Source organism: Pseudoliparis swirei, chromosome 4 (genome assembly GCF_029220125.1).
Source record: "Pseudoliparis swirei isolate HS2019 ecotype Mariana Trench chromosome 4, NWPU_hadal_v1, whole genome shotgun sequence".
In the NCBI taxonomy this organism is placed as follows: Eukaryota; Metazoa; Chordata; class Actinopteri; order Perciformes; family Liparidae; genus Pseudoliparis; species Pseudoliparis swirei.
This window is the reverse complement of record NC_079391.1, coordinates 18,328,361-18,344,036: the sequence shown is the minus strand read 5'-3', so window position 1 is coordinate 18,344,036 and position 15,676 is coordinate 18,328,361. Positions and strand designations below refer to the sequence as shown.

At 43.2% G+C, this 15,676-nt stretch overlaps 1 protein-coding gene across 3 annotated transcripts; it reads right to left on the bottom strand.

The window, feature by feature from the left end:
• Positions 1-1,767: 1,767 nt before the first annotated feature.
• Positions 1,768-14,359, bottom strand: LOC130193089 (coiled-coil domain-containing protein 81-like). Of its 3 annotated transcripts, none has more exons than XM_056413427.1 (16): positions 14,112-14,359; positions 13,940-14,001; positions 13,709-13,862; positions 13,325-13,509; positions 13,159-13,233; positions 12,904-13,075; positions 11,563-11,677; positions 10,929-11,022; positions 10,475-10,621; positions 7,756-7,854; positions 6,613-6,782; positions 6,451-6,529; positions 4,942-5,052; positions 4,325-4,434; positions 4,103-4,228; positions 1,768-3,969 (listed from the first exon to the last, which is right to left on the bottom strand). In XM_056413427.1, exons 1-16 carry the CDS (start codon positions 14,185-14,187, stop codon positions 3,831-3,833), a joined length of 1,914 nt encoding a protein of 637 aa, XP_056269402.1. In that variant the 5' UTR covers positions 14,188-14,359; the 3' UTR covers positions 1,768-3,830. The 3 variants fall into 3 exon arrangements, with proteins under 3 accessions (XP_056269402.1, XP_056269403.1, XP_056269404.1); XM_056413428.1 differs by having other exon boundaries at positions 11,563-11,674; XM_056413429.1 differs by having other exon boundaries at positions 13,325-13,461.
• Positions 14,360-15,676: the final 1,317 nt, after the last annotated feature.

The window sequence follows — 15,676 nt, the reverse complement described above, 5'->3', positions numbered from 1 at the left end:
TCATATGGGACAGCTGCCTCTCAAAGTATGTAACGACCAAAAGACATTCTCTTTATTCCCTCCGCCACTGTGCTGCACTGGGGTAAATCAGGAATTTTCAAAGTGTCAGAAACCTTTTTATCGAGTTTTTCCTCAATCTCTGGCTAATTTCTTTAGACAGTCTCAACATTCTAGAAACTGTAAGTGTCACAACTAGCGTCCAAATTCATAAAACATTGGATGCTAAAGTAGCTAAACATTTTCATTTAGGCAGCCAATGTATGTGGTATAATGTCAGCTGATGGAATTTGTATTTATAGTATGGCTTAAAAAAATAAAACTGAAATAAATGTGCGTCTAATTAAATATGTATGTTTACTGTGTACAGGAAATTCATTGTTGATCTTTTAGATAAAGCGATAGACAATGAACCAGCAACAATGATAAAAACCTGCTCTAATTCAGTAAAAAACACGTATTTGTTGTAACCAAATGTAATCTGGGTTTACAAAGTAATTTTTTTTGCCAGGAATGTTTACACACAAACGAGATTTTTTCTTTGTGAAGGCAAACATTGGACATGACAAACAAACAACAATCAACATGACAGAAAGTGTTCACATGGTGTGTGTGAAAAAAGTGGTGTGGTGTGTTAAGTGTGTATTAGTTGGCGTGGCGGTGTATGTTAGTTAAAGTGCATGCAAATAAGAAAGTGTGTGTGGGAGAGGCAAGTTAAAGTGCATGTTAAAGTGACGTGTGGAGGAGGGAAGAAGGAGGAGGGAGGAGGAGGGAGGAAGAGGAAGAGGAAGGAGGGAAGAAGGAGGAGAGAGGTGGAAGAAGAGGTGGTAGTCCTGGGGTGACAGTCAGTCAGTCCCGGTTCCAGTGACCTGAAGTGAACAGGACCTGACTCGGAGCAGCAGAGAGCCGCCGAACCCTCGGCCGAAGCGGATGATGCTCTGCAGCCTGCACTTCTTGGCTGTGCTGCAGGGTGCCAGAGCGGTGATGGAGGAGCAGATGATGACTCAACGATGGCGCGTAGAAATTGTACCATCATCTCCCTGGCAGACATCCTCCTGCTGGCCATCTGGAGATGGAGCGATGTTCAGCTCCCCACTTGAGGTCCTGGGGATGATGGGCCCAGAGCGGAAGGACTCCACAGCCAGCGGACGGGGAGTCACACACATGAGAGGGCGGGTGGGCTGCATTCCTCCTGAACCACACCTGTGTCGTCCTCACCCCCCCAGAGATGAGCCCAATGAGGTGGTGTCATCATCCGAACTTAGGAGCTTGACGGACTGGTGACTGGAGGTGCAGCTGTTGTACAGGAGAACAGGAACAGGAGGAGGAGACACAGCCTGGGGGGAACCTGCTGGTGGTCCGGGAGCCTGAGACGTGTTTCCCAGCTCACGGGTGGGGCACGTGCAGCTGGGAGAGTTGTCCTGCAGCAGGGCAGGGATGGATTGATTTGAAGGCAGAGCTGAAGTCCACAAACAGGATCGGCGTAGGTTCCTGTAGTGAAGGGCCATGTTGACTGCACGTCTGCAGAGACTGTGGCTCTGTAGGCGAACTGCAGGGGTTGACGTCTCTCTCCAGGATGACGAGGGTGTCGCTGAGTTGATGGAGGGTGAGCCTCAGGTGTGAGCCCCTGATGGGCTGGGGGAGGTGGGCTGAATGCATATACCACCATGCTAACTACTATAGGTGTGATTAGCTTATACTAGTGGTTCTCAAACTGTGTGGCGCGGCCCTCTAGTGTGGCGCATTGGTGCTACAGGTGGGGCGCAGGAGGAAATGCAGAAATACCTTTATTGAGAACTTCACATATCACACAAGTTCAAAGTACGAGTCATCGATAAATACATGACGAAATGCCTGTACCTTCGTGCACATGTTTACGCTACACCGTTAACAGGTTACGCTCGCGCATGCACGACGGCCAATTATTGCTTTTTTGCCAAATGCCAATCTTTGTGAGATCGGTTTTCTGCTGTTGCCCTTCAAAACAAAAGCTCAATATTTAGCATGAGAGTGGCTGCATCAACCCCATTTAAAAAAGAGTTGTAGCCTAAAGCAGGCTCATTGCAGTCACTAATACAACTTGACACACATAGATTTTTTCTGTAGATGCACCGAGCAGCCATCTTGGATTTAGAGGTTGGGATTGGTGAGGTTTGCCCAACTTTCCCAGTCGGAAATCTGAATTCAGGCGGCGTTCACATTGACATTTCTGACTGGAAACTCAGAAATTCCGAAAACAACCACATTCTAGGAAAAATAAAAAGTACAACAAACAGGAACTCTGACCAGACAAAAAGAGAGAATAAATCTCACACCAACACAGCCGATAAAAGTATATGCTTAACGTATCCTTTAAAGGACCCATCGTATGCCCATTTTTCCACAAGTTGATATGGTTCCTTGGGGTCTTAATGAAATGTTTGTAACATATTTTGGTCAAAATACCACAAGAATCATTTCAAACAGCACCCTTTTTACCCTGTCAAAAACACCTCCCCACAGATGTACCTGTTTTGAGTGCCTGTTCCTTTAAATGCTAATGAGCCAGCTCCCCCCTCCCCCCTCCTCCACGAGATGCGCTCGCCTAGCTGCTGCCTGCCCAGCTAGCCATTACCTTTGTAGAAATATGGCTACTGCAGATGAAGATAGCGTCGTGCAACCATATCGTTTTGAACCAGAGTCAGACCCTGAACAAGAAGAGGCTCCCGAACAAGTTCGAGAAGTTAGGGCTCAACAGGACGTTTCTGAATGTCACTTCTACATTTTTTGTTTGTTTGTACATTGGCTCAGGTCTCACAGTCTTGTTAGCGGTTTTGAGAGCATAGTAGTGCTAGAGATTCGAGTACGTGAATAGTTTGTGCATGTATGAGCAGGGCTCTCAAGTTTTGAAGATAGGCAAGAGTGACATTCCCCCTCCTCCTCGGATATTAGTCAGTCGCCCATTTCTTTTTTTGGATTGGCGGATAAGTGGCTCCTCACAGCAGAACTCCAGGGGAGCGCTTGATTCCTCCACGGTGAGGGCAGCGCGGCCAGCTCATGTTGGCGCGCTGCGGCACATTAAAACATTAAATAGCCGAGAGTTTTTTTCAGCGTGAGAAATACGATGTGTGGCGGGAGTGCGTGACTTAAGACCGAAATGCGTGAGTCTCACGCTCAATGCGTGACACTTGAGAGCCCTGTATGAGTATGTAGCAAATACAGTGTGTTTATGTAAGTTACTGTTTGTGAAAGTGTTTGTGTAAATGCAAGTAACGGGAACGCCATAAAGATATAAATGCTACATGAGTAAAGTTCCATCTGTAAACTAAAGTGTTATCTGACAACAGTAAGTGACCAAGCAGGGGCGGGGGTAACGTTTTTACCTCCATTAATTAGCGTTTAAACCTTGTTTACTTATTAAATCGTTGTATTTGATGACTTATGACTTATTTGATGACTCATGTCTAATATGAACACAACTTTCAAATAAACTTTACCTGCAAAGTTGTGGTGGGGGGCGGTCCAAGGCCATGTAGCCAGACTCCCTACATGGGCGTGCTTCAAAATCTACGTAGACGTTGGTGGTGATCCCATTTGACGCACTCAAGCATATCGTTTCTGACATAGAGGAATCACAACAAGCCGCGTGAGTTGTTTTTTTCCAGCGTTTTTGTGTTGGGAGACATGCCAGATACCCAAATTAACGTATAGAAGCACTAAAAAAGTGGAATTTTCATAATCTGTCCAATTTAAATCTTAAGTGACACAAATGATGAGGCACAAGGATTGAGGTCTCGTGTTAGGTTCTCAGGTATTGATGTTCAAGTTGTAGCTGCTGTGGGCTACACTGGTCATCAGATCATGAATTGTGAGCCAGAGAGGTATTGAGAGTCCTTCCAGATGTTGGTCTCTCCACAGTTGGTGGTCCTCCTCTTACACTGGCAGCAGCGCCTGTACTGGGCCAGTTTATCGACCAGGAGCTCACCAGCAGATCTGACCACAGGGAGACAGAGGAAAGTATGTAAGTACTTGTAGGTCGGTCAGTACGTGTGAGAACTGAACTCAAGATTATATAAATAGATGTAAATGGGTGAATGCTGACGGAGGTTATCCCTCATCCACAGACCTCAGGAAGCGCGTCTCTTCTTCCTCTCGCTGGTGTTTGAGCTTTGCACTGCGACTCCACTCGTCCTCCAGTGACTTACTGATGTCTCGCTTCTTCTCGAAGCGATTGATGCGACCCGATATTAACCTGGACAGGAAACATACCAGAGAGAGACAAACGACCATAGTTTTCCTTTATCTTCACTGGTATCCATATATTTCATTGCACCCTTCCTTTACTCACCCCATTTTGTTGTTTTTGAGAACTTCTCTCTCTTTCTCCAGCTCTGCGTGGCGGCTGTGCAGTTCTTCCTTCTTCCGCTGAGTGGAAGCACTGAAATTCACTTGGAAGAGCTGCCAATAGAAATACATATGTACACATAATGTAAAATAACACGACATCAATATAAAGGGAATCAGTTTAAAAACAAAACAGAGAATATCAAGAAATGTACTTCGGTTTTTACGATTTAATGTTATGCTTCACAACATTTCAGAAGGAAATACACTTTTTACACCATATGTATATAATATCTGTAGTCTGTACTTGTTAACATTTTATGCAAAAACATTTGAGCAACAAATATCAGAGGCATTTTTTAAGTTTAAGCCATTCTACTGTATATAAAGTATTTAGCAGCATCTCAAATAGCTGCAACCGGAAACTGCTTATAGCATGTTAATACATTAATAATATTTATATTTATTATGTATTTGTATTCATTGGTATGGCTACTTTTACTTAAGTAAAGGATTTGACTTATTTTAATTGAACAACAATGACCGTGATTTTTTTTCATGTTTACGCAATGCCAACAAATAAAAATAAGATTCATGCGAGAAATAGGAAACGGCGTTGACCTTCTGTGCCCTCTCTCGACCTTCAGCGTTGTTGGCTGCTGTCACGCAGCGGTTGAACCCAGAGTTGTCAGCTTGGCACTCTGGAGGATCTGTGCACTTCTTATCTCCGACCTAAAGGACAGACACATTGTAGTTGTAAGGTGACCATAAGCAGACTATGACTTTCTGGCCCACAAGGCCAAAACTAAGACAAATAAAAAATGTGATACCCCAAAAAAATATTGCAAAATTCTGAAAACTATATTCTCCCTGAAAGTAAATATGTGACTTTTAATTTGAAATGGAAGTATACACAACTAACTACCTGCATATGCTTAACATAGGACACCTGCATCATTTTGGTCCATCAAAAGAACAGCTGGGTAGGATTCCAGTCCTCTACAGATTTAGTATTGCGCTCGTATAATACTTTTGCAGAACCGGAGATATTTTTTTTCATTCCATGCATTCCTCTTCCTTGTCAAAACATGCCGCCTATATTAACAACAATGCAGCTCGGGTGTGTTATGGTAGTAACGGCTAATGCAGCTTCCAGCTGCCCCAAGCAGAGACGAGGAGACACAGCGGCCTGCTAAGGTCTCTTCTTTGTAACTCCAGATTAAAAATAAATATATAAAATCACTCATTGACGATGATTAAAGTGACATCACTGAAGGTAATTCATCAAATTTCACAAAGCTCCCCCTGGAGCCACAAACAAATTGATACACCTTGAAAGAAATTACATAATATATTCTTGAAGAAAAAAAGTTCTAATTAATTAAGTAGAAAAATATGATTTATGTTAAAGGTCTTACAGATTTAATCTTCTTGGGTTGAAATAAACCAAGTAACCAGGCGACAGCCTCTGGGTCTGTACAAAGAAGCTAATCAATCGCTATACTGGTTTCAATACAGCATGATGCTTATTTAGTCCATTTTTGTCCCATTTAGAATCAGATAGATTGATAATAGATAAAGCAGGGTATGTTTTAGGGCTTGGCTACCTTGTGATTGACAGGTTGCTACCACCGTGTTGTGTTTGGCGTCGGCCAAAATGCAGAACTTGTGACTTCAAAACCATTTGACACAAACCAAAGGGTGACGTCACTGACTATATCTACTTTTTAAATGCAGTAGACAAGTATCCAGATGGAGCTCAACATGTTTCAAATGCTTTAGTTTACGTGGTTTGTCTGCACTGGTGCCCCTTGATCTCCCTTTCACCTCTATCCTCAAATTGAAAAGCACAGTTAGTTGTTTGGGTCTTTTTTTCAAGAATTATTCAAAACTGTACTACTTACTTCTAATGTTGACATTAAAGTTATATTTGATAGATTCTCTGAGCAATTGATTAGCTGTGAAATCAATGAATGTTCAACGAAACATGTGAAGTACTTTTACTCACTAACCTCACCATATTGTGACTGGTGATCATTGTGTGTAAAACTTGGTTTACAAAGAAAACGTGTTTTCCCCAACATCCTTTTGCAAAAGTCTGGAAGTAAACCGTGTGAAGTATTTTCTTGCCTGCGTGTCCAGAGCCCTCTTGTAGTGCGTAATTCTGTCATGTTTCTGCTGGAGCTGCTGAGCGTTCTGCAAAGCTACCCTAGAACACACACACCGGGTTACACACTCGCTACCACAACAAATTATTATTTTCATTTCCCGAGCAGTACCGCTGTTACTCACTCCTGGACCAGCTGGACCTGGTCTAGATGCTCCAGGAGCAGACGGGTCTGCTGGTCTTGAGCCTCATGTTGCCGCCGGGTGTCTATCTGACTCTGAAGCTCGTTCATGTAGCGATGCTGCTGGATCCTCCTGGCAGGGGTGAAGGGCCGGGCCGGGAAGACGAACGAAGTCTAAGCACATTTTTACAAGCCACTGTTACACTCAAAACATACAGTTGTGAAGTGGGATTTCATGTTTTATTGTAATAATCAGTGGCTCGGTAAAATCTCTCCTCCAAGACTCGTTTGAGAGAAGAACTTTGGGGGAGAAACTACAAGTCAAACATCTGGGCCCAGATCAACCGGACTGAATAAGACAACAGACTGGCTGAAAGGGACGCGGCACAGGAAGCTTCTGGAGAGCTGGAAGGTGTTGCTAGCTGGATGCTGTCGTGCTAGTGCCGAAATTTGCTTTATAAATCAACGGGGACAGAACCAGCATGGACAGATACGGGAGAAAGGGACATGAAGCACTTATTGGACGAATTAAGAAAACAAGAGAACACCAGGACACACATGGATAACTCAGTCAAGCAGCCATATTGGGCAAAGTGAACGTCGCTACCAGCTGGACGACGGACACAGGAGGAGGTGAAGAAACACAATGAGGAGGAGGATTAAAAACAGGCTCACTTTAAGCCTAACAAGGTTCATAGGGGCATCTTAATGTGTAAACATGTTCTATTAGATTTTTCATACTGACTTTTATACTGACTTTTATGAATAAGATGTCCTTATTAGTCAGTGTTGGAATAAATATTTTAAAAAATATTCCACCAGCCGCCACTGATAATAATCCTTCCCATTTTCACAAATTCAACCTGTATTTTTGGACAAACTTATGGTCAGATTTTGTTCTGCCTTTCAATGTCTTTACATTCTGACCATGATTGTTCACCAAACAACGTGAATACCAGTCATGGCCATTTTCACCACTTTTACTTTGATCTGCTGTTGAGTGCAAAACTATTAGTGGCGTATGCAGTTTGTTTGGCTGCAATGTAAACAGATACAAAAGTTGCTTTTCTTTTCACAAACTGGCTGCTCAAAGAGTTTTACCTACCAAGACTGAAGTCTTACAAAGTGAATAGCAAGTTCTACTCACAGTGAAGAGAGAGCAGCAAGTCTTCTCTTTCTTCTCTAACATTTGCAGGTTGAATGTAGCGGCCTGCTTTGCACGCTTCCGTTGCTCATTCAGCTTCTCCTGCCAGACGACAAACACAAGCCTTGTATCATCATGTGGACTGAAACAGCAAAGACATTGAGAACATTAAGCATCTTTGAGTACTATGAAAAGCGCTATAGAAATTATTATTATTATTATTATTATGATGCTCTCCGGGGCAAAAAGTGAACTTTTTAAGAGGACCGTTTTATTAAACCATGAAATAATATCAGAGAAAACAACATGCAAAAAGCACTTTAAGTTGTTTCATTTTGAATTTGAATGTCTCAAATGTCTTCCCCAGTGCTGTAAAGAGGATGACGCTGTTTTCTCAACTCTCTGAACCCAACCAGTCTGGAACCACCCTTAATGATCAATTGTTGAGATGTTTTTTTATTGCAGATTTTCTTGACATAATAGTATGAGTGGACTTCTACCCTCGACCTTGTGAAACCAACAGTTTTCACACCTCAATCCGTGCGTTGTTTCCTGATCCCTTTTTTTCTTCTTTTTTCTCAGAAAAAAAAAAAAACCCAGAGCACTCACAAACTAGAACGGGCACTCGGTAGAGCGCATACCTTCGCATATCACAAGATTGGGCATTGAATTATGAACATTTTGGCATTAGTTGCATGCCAATTGGACAAAAATGTATCGTGCTATGGTAAAAAAAAGATTTTGACCTTTCCATGACCTTGACCTTTGACCCGATTGATCCCAAAATCTAATCAAATGGTCCCCGGATAATAACCAATCATCCCACCAAATTCCATGTGATTCAAGAAGATTTGACCTGTTCATGACCTTTGACCTTGACCTTTGACCCGATCGATCCCAAAATCTAATCAACTGGTCCCCGGATAATAAACAATCATCTCACCAAATTTCATGCGATTCGGTTCAATACTTTTTGAGTTCTGCGAAAGATTTTGACCTGTTCATGACCTTTGACCTTGACCTTTGACCCGATCGATCCCAAAATCTAATCAACTGGTCCCCGGATAATAAACAATCATCCCACCAAATTGCATGCGATTCGGTTCAATACTTTGAGTTTTGCGAATAACACGCATACAAATAAATAAATAAATAAATACACGGCGATCAAAACATAACCTTCCGGCATTTTCAATGCGAAGGTAATCAGCTTCAGTAACCCACAGCAGATGGTATCTAATAGGTGTTCATTCTTTTAATATATTTTTTTCAAATGTAGCCTTCTAAAGCCCTCTCCCATTTGACCTGCACGATCATAGCTTAATGTAGTTTGTGTTGGTCTTTGAGTCGGTCTGGAGTACAATATCTCAACATCGATTATTTCATTCCTTCATGTTACCCTCAGGATTCACTCAACTTTTCATTGAGTTCCATTGTGACAGGTGTCTCGCCGTCACTAGTAGGTTCCCCCCTTCAAGCACCATGGAATAAGTAGTCGGATGGTTAGGCGTAATATATTTTATTGTTTCCAGACAGCAGACCGTGTCTCTGCTCTGCACCCCCCATCTTCCTCCTGTCCCGCTCCTTTATGGAGACAAAGCCTCGCAGATACACAAACACAGATTGTCATCAGCTGGTCTGATTGTCCTCAGACCAGCTGATGACAATCGGACACCGTTCCCTGAACCACACCCCCGCTCCACCCACTCTGCAGCCGAGCTTAAACACCCCCCGCTGCCACATCCATCAAATATACAATTCCTTGGTTTATGAACCAATACTTGCAAAACTAGAAAGGTACGCCTAGTACTAGAAAGTAACATATTGGCTGTTAGGCGTCATTAAACACATTTTATTCAATGTGCCGCGGAATCAATGTAATTGACTTTTTTGGACTGGTAGTTCCGTTAGCTGATAGCCGTTAGCAAAACAACCTGCCCAAAGCACTAAATGTAAGCAAACAGTTTTCGGTCACTGTGTCCGGTGGGCGGTGATGCACTCAGCTGTGTTATCACTAGCGCCTCGACCAACCGATTGCCCGTTAGGAGGAGTGAGTGAGCAGCCAGAACAGGCAATAAGAGGTGTTTTGAGAAGATGGGAGTCACTGCAACAACGAGAGGTCTTTGAGCATGGCGCCATAATTTGCCACCCAAAATATGAAGCACTTTGCTGCAGCCAAATGTGAGATTCACCGTGGACAGACACAGCAATGCACAAACACACAACCTTCTCCTGGCAATGATGACTAATCACATTCCTATCTGCCTCAGCTGTATACAACAGCTGTGTCAGTGAATTGCCAAACATTAGCATGATTAAGAAGCTGAACTTAGTTGTGAGGTGTGGCTGTTTAAGCTCTAGTTTTCAGATAGAACGTGAACTTTAGAGGCGTAAATGCAGCCAGACTTGGCCGCAGAATTGGGCGTTGCTTTGCAAGTTGAAAGTGTGACAAGTTTGTTTATCCCAGAGCTGCATGAGTCTGCTTCATCGTCCAGAGATGAGAGGAAAGAGGACAAAGACGGGGGATAAAAAGGACACTACTCGCGTTTGATCGAAACTGAAACACACAAGGAGGCAACACATTCCAACAGATGCAGTCTGCTTACAGCCGACAGCTAATATCCGTGCAGTCAGATTTGTGTGTTTTTTTTAACTGAATGCACAATTGTTGTAGAAAAACACTCAAACACACCAATTGCACACATGTATGCAATGCACACACCTGTTCTTGGTCCATGTACAGCTTGTCTCTCTGTTGCTCCTTCAGCAGTAACAGTTTCTCCTGAGCTCTCTCCTCCGCCTGCTGCTGCTCCCTCAGGTAGACTGGGACATTTCTTTGGGCCCGCTGCATGCACAGGTAGCACAGCTCCTACGATGACCAAACAGCGATCACAATTATACACAGTAATTAAACGGTAATACACACATATAATTATGTGGGCGCTGTGTAATATAAATACTTTGTAGCTAATGCATTGCTTGGGTTTTAAATTATATTGAGATTTGTATCACCGCTCCCCCAGAGACCTACCCATACAGTCAAAGCATTAACACTTTACATTGTCAAGCAATGTAATACTCAAACGCTCTTCAATGAAACCTAATTCTTTATGAATAACATCTCCTTTCAGTCTTACTTTCCAAGCACGTACACGCCTTGAGTACACAGTACACACCTGTCCAGCACGGGTGTGGCCAGAGCAGCTAACGGTTGTGCGAGGCTTCTCCAGTTTGGGAGTGACCTCTGGTGGTGTGACTGAGATGGTGGGCCTGGGAGTGGAAACACACCCTTTACCATACAAAGCAACTCCCTCAGTTTGGACTCAATAATTGTCGTGAACAGCGGTTGTGTTTTGATGAGGTTTCCCATGGGGCCTTGTTGCACCACGGACATGTGTTTGAGGTATGACGGCTGCTCGAGCTGTTTCTGAGGATACATAACAGAATGAGTAGCTCAATGGGTTGTACTGTTATCCGCAGTGGCTGAAAATCAGCTGACACTTGCAGGTACACTTACAAAAAATCTTCAAGAAGAAGTGTGTGTGTGTGTGTGTGTGTGGGTGTGTGCGTGTGTGAAGTGATGACAGAGGAGGAATCTGTCCCACAGGTAGTTGTGCATCATTGATGGAGCTGGAAGCTGCCTCGGGGCAGGAACAATATAAGACCACCACAAAGCTCTCAGCTCACACTGACTCGTCTACCTGCAAACAAGAGCTCTGTGCACTGCAAACTGAACCTCTCCATAGTGTGTGTGTGTGTGTGTGTGTGTGTGTGTGTGTGTGTGTGTGTGTATGTGTGTGTGTGTTGTACTCGTCTGTGGCCTCCATGGGGGGTTTTGGATTCAGTTCTTCGAACAGGCTGACAGTTTTCATCTTGGCAGGCTGCAGTGGCTGATGATGTTTGGATTCTCTCTGTTGGGGAACTTCTGTAGAGACACACAACACTCTGAGTGGGTTCACAGTAGAATGTGACATTTTAGGGAAACACTTATTGGCTTTTCCGATGAGCGTTTGTTGAGCAGATCAACACCACTCGCTGTCTGTTAAATATGAGGCTGCAGCCAGTTAGCTTAGCTTAGCATAAAGACCCCGGGAGAAAACATCTGTATGTACAAAAACTCCTTGAGTCGTAAGGTTGCCAGAGAATCCAGAAAGTTGCTGCACTTGTCCCTGCCTCCTTCCTCATGCCCTTGGCCCTGGCTCATGGTCCCTGTCTCCTGCCCTTTGGCCCTGGCTCATGGTCCCTACCTCCTGCCTCCTGCCTCCTGCCCCTTGGCCCTGCATGGTCCCTGCCTCCTGCCCCTTGGCTCTGGCTCATGGTCCCTACCTCCTGCCTCCTGCCCCTTGGCCCTTGGTCCTGGCTCATGGTCCCTGCCTCCTTGACCGTGCCCCCTGTGTCATGTTCTCATCCAGACAGTACGATCGTTTCCCTGTGTTTCCTCTGTTTCCCTGTCCTTCTGTCTCCTGTGTGTTTTACCCTGTCAGTCTAGGAGGTGTGGCCGTCTCCTCCCTCTCCTGGGCGGTGATTTCTGGAGCAGCTGTGACCGATCACCAATTAGGACTCTGCCTATTTAAACTCTGGTCTTCCGTTATGATGTTGTCAGATCGTTTTTGTTTCCGTTCCCAGACTGTGGTCCTGCTCGGATTGATTACATCTGTTTTAAGCTAAACTTGAACCGATCCTGTGTGCTGCTTTTGGGTCCAAGTTTTTTTCATATTCTTTGGGAGTTTTTCCTGATTCAATGTGAGGTCTTATGTGTACAGATTGTAAAGCTCTCTGAGGCAAATTAGTAATTTGTGATTCTGGGCTATACAAAATAAACTGATTTGAATTGAATTGCTCCAACAAGAAACACTGGCAGACATTTTTACACTTTGTTTTTTTTGTACGAGATATATTGTGAGTTTAGAGGGTGGATCCCAAAATGACGTTGACAACGACTTCTCCAAATACATAACCTTCATGATATATGTGAATTAACCTCATTTTCACATCCTGTTTATTTCAGCTTCTATAGCCAGTGAGGAACAGATATCATGTTCCTGTGCTGCAAGACTTGAAAGGATTTGTATTTGATCCAATGTTTAATTTAGATTCATTAAAGTGCTATCAAACCCCAAATGGTCAGCCTTGTGCCAAAAGCGCTTTCACCTCCTGCATTCCTCTGGTCTGGAGCTGGTGACGAGCGCCATACGTCTTTGTCCCCAGCGTTGTTGTCCGGCTGAGGAGAGCAGACAGCTGGCAGGGTGACGGGGGTGGCAGTCTGTGGCCTCTGAAGCCTGGACAGGCCCCCAGACAGTAAAGAGACACTGCTCCCAGGTCTCTGCAGGGACATAGTACAGGTGATCTGCACCAATACCCACATTATATACACTTCAACACACACATGCATGCCTTTATACGCACCTTGTTAAAGGCTAACAGCAGCCGACCAGTTCCATCCATAGCGGTAATAAAAGCTCTGTTGAACTTCATCTGCACCTTTGGATAACATCAGAAGAGATTACGTTTAGCAGGAAACCTGTGGTCATTCTCCCAGACTAGAAGCAATACAGATGAGCAGGCGAGCCACCTTGTTGTTCTTGAAGGACAAGACTCCAATTCCCTGGAAGATGAGGAATATGTTTTGTTCAGAGGCCAAAGCTCTGAAGAGGAGAAGAAGAGTTTCTCTAACGCAGCCCTCCACCACGTCTCGGCTGAAAGGAGTCTCTTGGGACACAGCGGCAAAGTTCAGTTGCACCACTGGCAGGTGTGTTGCTGGTGCAAGACACACACACACACACCTATATTATGATATTATAGTATTATTAATGAATTTAACTATACCTATCTATCACTTAAGAAGATTGAAAAGCAACATTTTATCGCTATATATTGGATCAATTCCTCCATCTTTTGAATTGCTTTTCGGATTACATAAATCCTCAGAAGCCATTTATTCAAAAGAGGTGCTCACCTGCAGCCAGCGGTCTGACCTGCTTTAACCCCAGAGACTGGACAAGCTTCCCAGACAAGAGGAAGATGGGTCGTTGGATCATTGTGTACTTGTTTCCGATGTCCAACTTCTGCTGAGAGAAGGTGAAGGTCCCCAGTCCCGCCAGGTGGACCCCCTGTTGGATCAATCAATTATGGATGGAAAGATGGATTGATAGATGGACGGATAGATTAATAAATAGATAGGTCTAACCTTTTGTAAGGTCATCTGACGTTCAATGTAGGCAGATACATCCGCCCAAATACATTGTATATCTGAAAGAAATAAACAAACAAACAAACAAACGCACGTTTAGTTATACGGTGAAACGCCGGCACACCGAACACAGCTAAAGTGCAGAATAAACAGTAACTTTATGTCTGACCGTTTTCAGAGAGCTGGGAGAGAGGAGGTAATGTCCGCCCGTCCGCTTCGGACAGCAGCCGCAGGATGTCCGTCATCTCCGTCAAACCGCTTTATAAAGCGCCGCAGGCTGAAGTTCACCGAGCGTCTCTCTGTAGCGTCTTCTGGCTGTTTCGCTGCCACTGCCATGAGAACCAGAGGAGCGCGTGAGAGCCGCGGTTGCCCGTAACAATGCGCGCGGAGACACGCAGCCACAACAAAGCAGGTCAAGTTTCCTCTCGTGGCTGTCGGCACGATACTGTTGGACACGCGCCGGACAGATAAGCCGTAAAAGGTCATAGCAGGAGGGTGACCTGGACATGGTCAACTCCCTGTGTATTTTAATAGTGAAGTTATTATTATTATCATTAATGATTATAATAATAATAATAATAATAATAATAATAATATGAATAATAATTATAAACTAGGCCATGCAAGTTTCCCCCTTGACAACAGCCTAATTGTTTAATGGGATTTTAAGCATGATTTAAATATCAATGTTGGAAAATAAAATTTACAGAAGACATCGCTTGAGAGTCAGTTAATTAAATTCTACAATCAAATAATATAGGCCAAAAAGAATGTACACAATATATGAGGACAGCCTCCTAAACAAACAGGTATGGCTTGAAGTGCAATCATTTGAAGAATGTGTTTCTTTTTATTATTTTATTTTATTTTTATTTTTAATAAATTTTATTATAAGACAAAACATAGACATAACACCTAGAGGACAATAAACAATGCAGACGACAAAACAATGGACATAACATCATAAAGTCAGAGTATTTGTGGAAAAAACAACAACAACAAAACAACAAACAAAACAAACATAATAATAATAATTAGAAGGAGAAGAAGAAAGAAAGACAGATGCATGTGTACATGTGTATATGTGTGTGCGTGTGCATTATGAATTAACTAATAAATAAGAAGAGTGGTGTCATGTTTGTAAAAATATAGTGAATGATGACCAGATGTCGTGGTGTTCTGTTGTATTGTAAATGATAGATGAGGTGAGTTGTTCCATTGAAATATATTCTGACATTAAATTTTTCCAGTGTGAGATATGTGTGTTATTCCTTGATTTCCAGTTCACGAGGATTGTTTTCTTGGCGATAGTTAGGGCCACGAGAAGTATTTTGCAGTTTGTTTTGCTCAGGTTTATAGATGAGATGTCTCCCAGTAAACAGAGTGATGGGGATAATGGGATGAGGCAGCCCAGGAAAACAGACAATGACTCAGTTATTTGTTTCCAAAAGTGTTGAACTGGTGTGCAGTGCCAGGTGGCGTGAATGTAACTATCCTGAGTATTTTGCATGCAATGTGGACAGATGTCTGTAGTGAAACCTATTTTAAACATTGTGTGCCCAGTGTAGTGAATTCTGTGAAGTATCTTATATTGTATTAATTGTAAATTTGTATTTTTGGTCATAAAATATATATTAGTACAGATTTTGGTCCAGAAGTCAGCATCAGGAGTGATAGCTAAGTCAAATTCCCATTTTATTATTGGTATGGTTATTATTTCAGAGTGTGATATTA

Coding starts and splice junctions, on each gene's coding strand:
- LOC130193089 (XM_056413427.1), bottom strand. CDS start 14,187: ATGACGGACATCCTGCGGCTGCTGTCCGAAGCGGACGGGCGGACATTA. Junction 13,076..13,158: donor TGCTGTTAGCCTTTAACAAG/GTGCGTATAAAG, acceptor ATGTCCCTGCAG/AGACCTGGGAGCAGTGTCTC. Junction 6,783..7,755: donor CTTGCTGCTCTCTCTTCACT/GTGAGTAGAACT, acceptor AAATGTGCTTAG/ACTTCGTTCGTCTTCCCGGC.